The sequence below is a fragment of the Rutidosis leptorrhynchoides genome, chromosome 1, assembly GCF_046630445.1.
Source record: "Rutidosis leptorrhynchoides isolate AG116_Rl617_1_P2 chromosome 1, CSIRO_AGI_Rlap_v1, whole genome shotgun sequence".
Taxonomy (NCBI): domain Eukaryota; kingdom Viridiplantae; phylum Streptophyta; class Magnoliopsida; order Asterales; family Asteraceae; genus Rutidosis; species Rutidosis leptorrhynchoides.
This window is the reverse complement of record NC_092333.1, coordinates 665,646,415-665,659,443: the sequence shown is the minus strand read 5'-3', so window position 1 is coordinate 665,659,443 and position 13,029 is coordinate 665,646,415. Positions and strand designations below refer to the sequence as shown.

Here is a 13,029-nt window from a genome sequence, read left to right as displayed (position 1 = left end):
TTGAGCTGTAGCTCGCTCAACTGGTAGTGGTCTGCTTCTCTTAGCGAGAGGTCATGAGTTCGATTTTGTTGGGCTGCAACATTGCACTCAATGTTATCTCTGACCTGAAGTATCCACCATGTCGCCTTTCACTTCGTGCGGGAGAACGGGAAGGGAATTTTACCAGTCATGCCCTCGAATTCATCCAGAGAATTCATCCAGAGAACAGTAGTTAACGGTAGGTTATGCAACTACGAAACACAACTACGAAACATGAACGTGTGAATGATTTAGTTCCTGGGTAATTTAAAAAAAAAAAATTATATGTTACGGAAGAGTCAAAACATTCAAAACATGCAAAATCTTTAATTTATCAACAAATAAAGGCATAAAGCTCCATAAGTGTTATGTGCGTGCATTGTGCACACGGCGAAAAAACCCGAGCAAACCCAACGCTATTCATGTGGATTATGATTTGGATAACAATGCATGATGCAATTGATAAAGGTTATAGATAACACAATTTATACGTTATTTTTAACAATAAATATTAATAATAGTACTATTTAACCTGTTAAACATAAACAAGGTTTATTCTAATCATCTGTACACAACTTATTAATTATTCACTATGGTTCTGTTCCATTTTATATCACGATTCACTATCAAGTACACTATTAGCAACTTTTAACCAAAAGCATGATACAATAAACTCTAACTATAGACTCAACACCAGATCGATCACCAACAACCACAACATCAATCACTTAGCTGAATCCTTGTTTTTTTGCATCCGAAACACCTCGAGCGGCAGAGAATAAATCAACGGGCTCCGACTCCGCAATCACACGCTTACTTTGTTGTTGCTGCTGCTGCTGTTGTTTTGATATATTGTTAGCGGCAGCAAAGAGATCAACGGGATCGGAATCAGCAATTTTTCCGGCTTCCAATGGTGTGCCGGATACGTATTTAACTCTCAATGATTCGTCTTCAGATAATTTTGCTTGTGCGGTTCCGTACTTGATATCATCTTTGCTTTTAGCCATGTCTTTAACTGTTTTGAATTTTGATGGATTAGTTTAGGATATAAAAGTGGATGGATTTAAGGTATTGTATTTGGGTGATGATTCGTACACCACCAAATTTTAGCCATACACCACTAGTTGTGCTTTAAAGCACTGTACTGTACAACTGTCTGATGCACATTTAGTGGTGTATGGCTAAAATGGTGGTGTACGAATCAGCTCCCATTGTATTTTTAGGAGTAGTGGTGGTGAGGTGGAGTGATGTACAAGTGTCAACTCATATCAAGATATGATGCCCACGTGTCATGGTCGTTAGCTTGTTTTATGCCACCTAATATGGTCTCTATCACATTAGCTCATTTTGTGATAATTAACATACCCTTATTTTAAGATAGTTCGGTTCCTCTACTTTTATATTTTAACTAGTGCTAAGCCATTGGGCCAAAGCCCAATTTGATGTAGGGTGCAGGGAAAATTTCAAAACGACAGGTTCTTTAGACAAAAGTTAAACAGGAAAATGCAAGTGATCAAATACTAGTGTGACATTATTCACAAAACATTATCTAGGTTTGGTTAATATTTGACACACGAAAATGTAAGTGATCAAATACTATTGTGACATTATTCGAGCTTCCAAACTTCAGTCACAAGAACGTATATGGAACTTCATATCACAACTTGAATTTAAATTCACAAAACATCGTTGGAGTGAATTTAATTGTTTTGCAAGACTTGGCATTACCAAAATGCACATAAAACTGCTACAAACAATAGCAAGTATTTATTTTCTGGTGTTTGCATTGCTGGTTTGATAACAGCCTTGTATTGCAAGTGTTCATAACTAAAAATGTTTATTTGCTCAAAAAAAAAAAAAAAAAAAAAAAAAAAACAACAACAATAGCAAGTAAAGTGGTAATGGACATAAACTAGGCTGCTACCTTCTTGCTAGCAACCACCCAAGTCAGAACACAACTAGAATTATTGTTAGGTTCACTCCAGATTACTGGAACAAAACTGCACTAAGATGTTCTTGTACCAAAAATAGATCTTTGTAGAATCAATAATTCACACACTGAATGTAAACATAGTACCTACTCGAAATATAGCCACAAATCACAGTAAAATATACTGTACATACGATATAAAAAATTTCCTAAAATTTTATCATAGTAGTACTCAGAGAACAAATAAGATAATAATAAGCTAAAGCAAACATATAGAAACCATAAAGACCATATTCAGCTTCATCAAAGTATACTAATTAAGTAGTGCAAACAGTAGCTAGTTGTTCATAACATAAATAAAAAGTTCACTCAAACATAGCAGTAGTTGGACAGTAAACATAATAAAGAAACTAAAGCCAACATTTAGAAACTAACTAGACCGGCCATATAATATCAGCTTCATCCCAAACATCATCTTTTTTACATACGAACTCAATAGTTCTCAAAGGAAGAGTCGATACGCATGAAAAAGATTGTTTGAAGCGACTTTACGGCCCAACGTCAATTCTCTACTTGGATCTTTGTCTCATCTTTCGACGCTTCCTCTTTAGTCTCCTCATTCTCTTCTTCTTCCACTACAAAAAATAAATAGAAATTGAAGATTTGGTTGTTGTTATTGATATTCCCAATATATGTCATACACAAAACATATGCCTTCTTTATTAATCAGTTTATAATGGTTAGCATATTTAAAGCCTACCAGTCTACTACTACCAGTAATATTATTATTAACATTTATGCAGACTTGTTTGATAATCAATTTTAGTTCAAAAAGCAGGTATTAGAGTGTGTTAGAAATATCACTACCCTTTGTTATAAGCACATAAAGTATAAAGGTTGTAGCTTTGATTATTACTTAATTACCTCTAAATAATAGTAAATAGTTACTATAATTTGAGCATATTATATATTACGTTCACATAAACAATTCTGAGTAAGCATCTAAAATTTATTCCTGCACAACTTAATCCGGTCTAAAAAATCAATTATAGCAAAAAAAAATCTCTAAAACACACCAACAAAAAATTGAAAATAAATTCAAAAAGATCTACCAATAGTTAACGTTTAACTCAAAATCTATCAAATGTTAAATTAAATTTACAACTAGAAGAAACTGCTAAACACTTTAAAACATGGATAGCATACAAATAATGAGATCTGAATTATGTGAAGAACAAAATTGTAACTAATTTGTACAACTGATCATGCGTGTTTATTATATTCCGATTTTTAGTTTTCATTCACAATCAACCTGTTAAAGCAGGCTTGAACCAAAAAATAAAATAAAAAACAACATCTATCACACAAATTACAAAATGAATTACACTAATAACGATCAGATTTCAAACACGGCTAACTAAACAAATATTAAAAAGAAACATTTAAACAAACAAGATGAGAATGGAATTACCTTGGCACGCATCTTGAGTAAAGCTTCGCTGCGATCTCACTTCTGTTTATGCTTCGAGTTAATGATTTGCATAAACGGCGAAAAATGAAATGAAAAGTGGATGAGATGGAATCATATAAAGATAGGGCAACCCTAGTTTATATGGGCCTTATTAATATGGCCCAAGTAATGAGTTACATGTAAAATCAAAAAATTGGCATCTGGCCCTAAAAAGATTGCTTTGTACTCCTACAGTCCTACCCATATGCAATCACAAGTTGCAATTTGCAACTTGAAGTTTCAACTTATGAGTTATGTTCTTAGAAGTGTTGTTTCAATTTATGAGTTATGTTCTTAAAGAATGATTAGCATTTGACACTCTTTAAATGAAATTTACATTCTTAAAAATTTAACATATAAATTTGAAGCGTGAAAAAATATGGTGCAACACTTTTGACATAAACTCACGCTTATTAGTGTAAAAAACTTTTAGTTTTTCAGGCCTAAAATAATAATAAAAAAAAACGCATAAAAACCTTTTACTTTAAGCTATTAACTTTTTTATTTTTTGACGATTTAGGTCTTATTAACTTTTTGGCAGGTTTAAGTGTTATTCACTTTTTAGTTATTGCTGTTTTTAAGTATTAGAAACTTTGTATGCATTAGTAAATCTTCTAGGTTATGATTAATGTAGTCTGTGTTCGGAACATTAGATATGATATTGTACATACCAGGCAGGTGTCACATTTCTTATTCTACATCTGCTCATCTACTAGAGTTCCCAATACTTAGGTTGTTAAACTGCATTTGACATCCAAACTACCAATTAAAAGTCCTACTCATCTATACCTAAAATTAGTATATTTAGTATATGATAATAATATTATAATTTTAAATCTCTTAAGACTTCTCTATATATATATTTCTAAAATCCTTTGTATCTCCTCACAATTAACAACTTCATCTCTTCCTCTCATATACTCTTGATCGAGTCTTGTTTAGCAAATCATTACAAATCTTACCATGGCTTCCACCAGCTACAGTTGCACTCTCGTCCTTTCAGTCTTTTTCGTTATGAACAGCGAAATGTGTCATGCTTCACGTAACTTGTTGCAAGCAACTCCAACACAACCACAAATGCCAACTATCCCGACACTCCCACAACCGCAGATGCCTACAATCCCGACACTCCCACAACCGCAGATGCCAACCATCCCAACACTCCCACAACCACAAATACCGACAATCCCAACTCTCCCAAACATGCCCAAGATTTCATTGCCACCATTGCCATCTATGCCAACGACAATGCCTACTATCCCAAACTTGCCAACAACTCTTCCCAATATTCCTTTCTTTGCTCCACCACCTTCCAAGTAGATGATGAACAATATATGCATTGCTGCTATTGTCTGGAATCAGGAGCTGATTGCTATTCTTGTAGGATGTATTTTCATCGAATTGTTGTTATTTATTCCTTTTTATTTGTGTGGTTCGGTATATGATTTGTTGTAATACATCATTTACTCTTATTATGATGAGTGATTCAACTATTATTTATCATAACTAGAAACATGAAATATGCTCCCTCTTATCCCAACATCATATACAAATTCTCTTTGACATTCAGCTCCGTAACTAACTTGTACAAATAATAGGAATATTATAGGATCAATATTGTAGGACTTCTAAGATATATCAGTAAGGAATTGCGAAAACTTTGAACTAATTAAAACCAGTAAACCATATCCTAATCATTCTTTAAGAACATTTAGTTTGTTATTTATAGAAAGTACACTGAATTCCTCTTTTTTTTTTTTTTTTATATATATATATATATATAAAGAAAAAGTGCAAACAAACTATGTTCGTGTTTGTGTTGTGGCCTTGTGGGGAAGGAGATATCTATGCATAAATATAAAATCATTAAACATAAAATTAAAAGAGTGGATATAATCAATAATTATTACTGCAGTGTACACAACAGAACAAAAATAAATAACCATGAGAGTGGCGGTAACATGGTAAGACACTGACCTTCCAATGTGTAGGTCAATGGTTCGATTCCTTGAAACTACAAAGTTATTCTCCCTCATGGCCACGGAAGTTCGCTTGCAATGACTCCGGGTTTCTTGCAAAGCGAATAGTCGCCCTGAGAATAATTAGTTAAAAAAAATTGGCTGCCCAAGTTAATAATTAATAAAAAAAAAAATAGAACAAAATCAATGTTACTAGACTAATCCTTTCTAAAAAAACAAAAGGAATATGGGCCTCAGGCCCAATCTCATATCCTGTTTTGGTCCACGACTTCACAATCTGACGGAAGAACTTTTACTTAGACCAATTCCAACCATAACGCCGTCATCAATACTTCCTCAGCGCCACATCAACTTTCTCTCTCCTCCTTTGTCATGACCCGAATTTTTTCATGATTATATATTGAACAATATTAATATTTACATGATTAAATGTTTCCAACATATTAAGCAATCAAACTTTTTAAGACTTGATTAATTGAAACGAATTTTATGTAAACGTGTGACCACCCAACTTGTTCGATGATTCACTAACGTTATAACTTGTAAATAACATGATAATATATATATGAACTTATATATATATTTAACATGATGAAATGATAATTAAGTATCTCATTAAGTATATTAACAATGAACTATATACATAAAATGAGACTACTAACTTAAGGATTTTGAAACGATATATACGTATCGATTATCGTTGCAATAACGTCTTAATATTTATATATTGTATTAAGATATATTAACACACTATGTTATCATGATAATATAACAATTTAACATCCCGTTAGACATAATAACAATGGGATTAATTACATTTAACAAGGTCGTTAACTTAAAGGTTTCGAAACAACACTTACATGTAACGACTAACGATGATTTAACGACTCAGTTAAAATGTATATATATAGTGTATTAAGATGTATTAATACACATTTGAAGGACTTCAATACATATATCAAATCACTTTTACTTAACAAAAATAATCACAATTGTATTCCCATTTGTTTTCATCAAGAATTCTACTCGTATTCCCTCGGTATTTGCACTCGTATTATACCCAGCTTCTAGATGTATTTACTATTGGTATATACCAATAACAATCTGCTCCTTAGCAGCCTTAAATGATTAAGGAACATGTGGAACCAACCATTTGTCAAGTAGCATGAATTATTTAGCAAGAAAACAAAATTAGGAATCTTTTCTTTCTTTATAAACTAAAAACATTTTTATGCATACACACCATTTCTTCATTCGATTTTCTCATACTTACACTCCCAATTCTCTCTCAAAATACTCCTAACTTCATACTTGATCATCTCCAAGTATTTTTCCCTTCATTTAGCTTCAATTACAAGCTTTAATCATCATAAAAACAACCTAGAATCAAAAAGTTGCAAGATTACTTCCAATCTTTTTAATCCAATCCAACAACTCATCAAAGATCAAGAACTTCCATCTAATCTCAGTAACTTTTCATTCTTAATCAAGGTAATAATCATATCCAAGCTTTGGTTTAATTCCTATAAACATAACTACCTTAAATCAAGTAGTAATCTTACTTGAACTTGTTTTCGTGTCATGATTCTGCTTCAAGAACTTCCAAGCCATCAAAGATCCTTTGAAGCTCAAGTTATTTTCTCATAATTTCCAGTAGGTTTACCTAATATACTTGAGGTAGTAATGATGTTCATAACAGCATTCGATTCATATATATATAACTATCTTATTCGAAGATTTAAACTTGTAATCACTAGAACATAGTTTAGTTAATTCTAAACTTGTTCGCAAACAAAGTTAATCCTTCTAACATAACTTTTAAAATCCACTAAACACATGTTCTATATCTATATGATATGCTAACTTAATGATTTAAAACCTGTAAACACGAAGAACACCATAAACCGGACATACGCCGTCGTAGTAAAACCGGGGGCTGTTTTGGGTTGGATAATTAAAAACTATGATAAACTTTGATTTAAAAGTTGTTCTTTCTAGAAAATGATATTTATTATGAACATGAAACTGTATCCAAAAATCATGGTTAAACTCAAAGTGGAAGTATGTTTTTCAAAATGGTCATCAAGATGTCGTTTTTCGACGGAAATGACTACCTCTTTCAAATATGACTTGTAACCTGTAACTCCGACTATAAACCACTACTTTTTCAGTTTAGTTCTAAATACTACAGTTCATTATGAAACCATAGCAATTTGATTCACTTTAAACGGAGTTGTAATGAATATTTGGCGAGCAAAACAAAATCTGCTAAAATTAACGTTGTATGGACGAAATTTATGTTGTAAAAACTATATTAACCATATCCTTGCTAACTTTTCCTATATATATTTGGACATGTTATCATTAGTATAACAAAATATTATAATCTTAGTTAATTCCGAGATTGTATATATATATATATATAATAATCTTGGTACATTCCATGACAATAAGTATACAATACGTTTTGATAAATCCTAAGACAATAAGTATACAATACGTTTTGATAAATTCTAAGACAATACGTATACAATACGTCTCTGGGTTGATGCAAAGACAATACGTATACAATACATCGTATGGGTAATTCTAAGATTATATATATACCGATTATTGGACTGTTGGACATTTCGGACTATTTAGGACTACTAACATAAAAATGTTAAAAATTAATATATAATTATTCTATGAACTTGTTTTATTTTATTCACATGTCGTATTATTATCTGAATTATTATTATTGTTATAGGTTCGTGAATCCAAGGACGACGGCCATATTTTTAATAAGCTGAAAACTTATTATTAATATACTTTTACTATTGTGAGTATATAGTCCCATTTTTAAACTCTAAAAATATTTTGGGATGAGAATACATGCATTTTATGTTTTACGCCATGGACGCAAGTACTTAAAATATATTCTACGTTGAGTTGTACCACATTGCATATCTTCCCTAATAGCTTGGTAACTAATATTTACATGTTGTAAGAACATGTAAGCGCGAATCCTATTGATAGATCTATCGGGTTTGACAACTCCAACCTGGCTAGTCGCTCTAGTATCGTAAACGGTTGCATAGTACTTCATTTTTACTACACTTGGTACAGTGTAGGGAGATTTCATAATAAAGGAAATATGCCACATTAATGGTTAAGTATGGTTACCGAAGCGCTCAACAACTTATAGAATATCTTTATTGAAATATTTATAACTATGAAATCTTGTGGTCTATATTTATATCGATGCTAGCTTTAAACCAATATATCTCACCAACCTTTGTGTTGACTGTTTAAGCATGTTTATTCTCAGGTCCTTAAGAAAGTCTTCCGCTGTTGCATTATCTGAGCAAGCTGTGCATGGAGTCTCATGCTTTTGTTTAAATGAAGTGTTGCATTCAATAAAACCTTTGTCATGTATTATATTCGACTGTTATGTCACGTGTGTAGTATTTGGAAACCGATGTATTATGGGGATTATTTCTTAAATAATCGCCCACTTGTTTAAAACATGCATTATGTATAATAAGGGTGTGTCTTTTTATGAAACGAATGCAATATTTTCTAAAATGTATCATATAGAGGTCAAATACCTCGCTATGGGACCAATGAATAACGTACCACGTTTATAGTAATATGGACGAGTCGTTTCAGTTGGCATCAGAGCAGAGGTCTTAGCGAACCAGAAATTGCATTAGTGTGTCTGACCGGTATTTGTTAGGATGCATTAGTGAGTCTGGACTTTGACCGAACTTGTTTTTGAAAACCATTACTTATCATTTTTGGTGGAAAATTAAATATTATAACATGTAAATATTATGTGATATATTACTAATGTGGTAGTTAATGTGTGATAGATGTCTACTTCTAGCACCAATCTCATTATCACATTCAGCGACTCCGAAGTTGAATCTCCAGCAAAAGTACCAATTATCGACTTATCTGATAACGACGATGACCCGAAGGAAGGTGTATCAATCATCTTTATAACTGATGACGATGATGACCTAGAGTCGGATGCATTTTTGGAAGACTCACAATTCCCAGAGGAACCAGAAGAGGAACCTATAATCGACAACCCAGAAATTCCAAAAGCAGAAACTAATAAAACAATTATTGTACCAAGTGCTCCCGATACTACCACACCTAATCAACCATGTCTTACCAATACTACAGAGATGTCATCCACTAAACCTGTAACGACCCAACTTTTTCGACTTGCTTTTGTGCCTTGTATTTTTGAGAAACTGCGATTTTGTGTGTACTGTGTTACTTTATACTCTGGAAACTTGATATACGTGGTTTACTTCCATTTATATGTTAAAACGTGCCTTAGAGTACGTAGGATACTTAACTTGTTCACCGGAAGCCTTTATGACCGTTGGTGTCGCTTAACGTTTCGATTAAACCGCGAACTGCGCGCACGTTTGACTTTTGTCGTAACCAGAATATTATGACTGCGAAATATTAATTATTATTTTATAATAATAATTACCTGGGTTTTTGGATGCTTAATTACGCGTAGGAATTTAATTAAGCTTACTAGATAGTCTTGTTGGACTTTCTACCTTGTTAGACTTAAGCCCACCCTACTCTAGCCAGTGGCCCAATTAATTAGCCCACTTATTAATTACTAGTGATCCATTAATATATAAGACAATTACCCATTTAATTAGAGGGAACATGCTAGCAAAAATGTCAAGTATTATCCATAATGTCACATGGGATCCTAGCATAAATACCTACTTTAGACAACCACTAACCAAAAAGCAAGATTGTGTCCCCCCCCTAATGACCTATGGCCATGAGGCCATCCACCTCACCAATCCATGTCAAAAATTTCCTATAAATACTAGCCATATTCCTCTCATTTTACACTTGCTCTCATTTAAATTTCACGCACACTTGCTCTCTTATTTCCTTTCTAGTTTTTCTCACTCTAGAAACTTGTAAGTTTGCTTTTTCTTCTTCTTTTCCCTTCTAATTTGTGGTCATCATCATCATTAAAGGTCTTGCTTTTTAGCTTTGATCTTGATTAGATCTTGTAGATTCAAGCATGAATCCTTCAAGAACATGGAAGATTCAAGCTTTCTAGCTTTGAATCTTCACAGACTTTGTAGATCTATATTTTTCTCACTTTAATCTTGTTATTTTGTTATAAAGATTCAAACTTGTGTTTGTAATCTTCATGTATCTTAAAGATCTAAGCTTTATGCTTCAAGATCTTCAAAAACAATCAAGATGCAAGCTTTCTAGCTTGAATCTCCATATCTTTTTGTTAGATCTAAGTTTTCTAACTTATGATCTTGTTATTTTGTTAAAAAGATTCAAACTTGTGTTTGTTATCTTCATGTAACTTAAAGATCCAAGCTTTATGCTTCAAGATCTTCAAGAACAATAAAGGTTCAAGCTTTCTAGCTTTGTGACCTTATAAATTGTGTGAAAGGGATCCAAGCTCTCTAGCTTAGGGTTCCATCACCTCATTTGACTTAGATTGTGTTCATACTTGTTTGATTGATGTAAAGTTTGTAGCTTTAGTTGTAAATGTGACTTGTAATTGTGTTAAGACTAAGAATATGATGTAACCTTGGTTCATCATCCATTTAAGACTCTTGATTGAGTTGTATCCTTACTTGGTCTTAACATATTGTGTGTTGATAGTGGAATATTAGTCAAGGTGATGCTAACCCATCAATGAGTTGTACACTTGAAGCTACAAGCATCAAGGATGAGAACCGTGATGAGCATAAAGCATTAAGAACCCCACCGGAGCACTTACCTACTGTTTTTCGTATATGAGATCACCTGGGCTACTGAAAAGTTGGTTTTCAGTTATTTCGTTTCGAGTAGATGATTTTTCGTTTAGACCTCGTCTTAATCCGAGTTACGGTTTAGGATCTATGGCCTTCCGAAAGTCAATACTCCTTTGTAACGTTGTGCTGAAAATTCGGACCTACTCGCACTTAAACCGTCGCCACGGTCAAAAGAAGACGAGTTAGGTTTTGAAAATTGGTCAACAGTTAGGGGACTCATATATGGAGCCATAGCCACTGACTATGCATCTTTTCGATTTACGTAGAGGTCGTAGCAGCTGACCGAAGTCAGCCTATTGTTTCGATCTCTATTCTTGTCGAACTTACTTAGCTTTTATGATGATGAACGATGATGATGATGACACTTAAACTTATTTTATGCACTATTAGAATTTATAAAGACAACCTACTGACCTAGTAACCCTTGATTTAGGTTGACGACCTTTCGGACCGACTTACTACTTGCGTACTTTCATTACCGACTTTACCGCTTTTATCACTGTGAGTTATAGCATCCCTTTTTTACTTTAACTATTTTGGGACTGAGAATACATGCGCTTTTTACGTTTTACATACTAGGCACGAGTACTTAAACTTTATATGTGTGTGGGTTATACAACGGCATAAACATTCCCCTTAGCACGGTAACATTTAGTCATTGGTTTTTGAACCGGTGAACGCGAATCTTAGATATGGATCCATAAGGTTTGACATCCCCACTCGGGCTAGTCGCGCTAGCATTTAACGGGTGTTTAATACTTCGTGAACATACGCACTCGCCAAGTGTACTTTCAGGGGGTTATAAACGTTAAGTCTAGTTACCGGGTGCCCACGGTTATACATATACTTTTCATACTGTTTTGTTACACTGAAATCTCGTGGCCTACCTTAAGTTACTGTTACAATTTAAACTATAGCTCACCAACCTTCGTGTTGACTTTTAAGCGTGTATTTCTTAGGTGCCTAGAGGTTTCTTGCTTCCGCTGTTAGATTTGCTGTCATGCTGTTATTGAATTGCTGTTAAGGACCTGCTGTGTTAGATATCCGCTGCATAACTTAGAGATGTCTCAATCATGAATCTTTTATTTTGCATTCGCAACTTATGTTATTTGAATAATGGCTTTGTTATGAACTCTGTGTCACGTTATCTTTTGTAAACGCTATCTTTTTATGAATACAAACTGGTTTTCAAACAGCATGTAACATTCAACCGTGAGGTTGTTGACGAATCGTACACGATGGTTTTGTACGGGGCGTCACAGAACCCCAACAAAAACCTAGACTTACCGCTGAAATACGCACTCTGACAGTAGGGAAGCGAAAATTCTATGATTTCCCAGATTTCTTTGAATTCCCAAGGAAGCCTCGTCGTTTCTAATCTGTTTTTGCAGCTATTCGACTTCACGCCTTATATAATAATATATCATGTGCTATATTTCATCTTACATATGCTTTATGTAAATAGTGGTATTGAATTATTATAAAATATTGTACTAAAAGAATGAGCGTGAAGTATTAATGCATTAAGTTTTTCATGATAGAATATTATCATGTTGTAGTAGTTAATTTGTGTACTAGCTATTAAGTATGAACTTTAACGGGTAGGTACTACCCGAGCTACAATTATAAAATGCTAATAAGAAGAAAATGCTTTTATAATAATTGGTCCATATTATTAATATGCCACGATATACCATTAATTACTTGCTACATCTATAATATTCTATGTGATTAATTATCTTATATGTTTATTGAAGAAATATGGCTCGATTAAATCGAATG

The 13,029-nt window shown here is 33.3% G+C and overlaps 1 protein-coding gene and 1 long non-coding RNA gene across 2 annotated transcripts; both read right to left on the bottom strand.

The window, feature by feature from the left end:
- Positions 1-553: 553 nt before the first annotated feature.
- LOC139885891 (SEED MATURATION PROTEIN 1) lies at positions 554-1,038 on the bottom strand. The gene has a single exon (XM_071869645.1). The coding sequence runs from the start codon at positions 1,023-1,025 to the stop codon at positions 747-749; it is 279 nt and encodes a 92-aa protein (XP_071725746.1). The 5' UTR covers positions 1,026-1,038; the 3' UTR covers positions 554-746.
- Positions 1,039-2,270: 1,232 nt separating this feature from the next.
- Positions 2,271-3,544, bottom strand: LOC139885890 (uncharacterized). Its single transcript, XR_011772144.1, has 2 exons — positions 3,420-3,544; positions 2,271-2,583 (listed from the first exon to the last, which is right to left on the bottom strand). It is a non-coding gene; the product is annotated as an uncharacterized lncRNA (long non-coding RNA).
- Positions 3,545-13,029: the final 9,485 nt, after the last annotated feature.

Bases quoted from the DNA above. Each gene is read 5' to 3' on its own strand.
- LOC139885891 (XM_071869645.1), bottom strand. From the start codon at position 1,025: ATGGCTAAAAGCAAAGATGATATCAAGTACGGAACCGCACAAGCAAAA.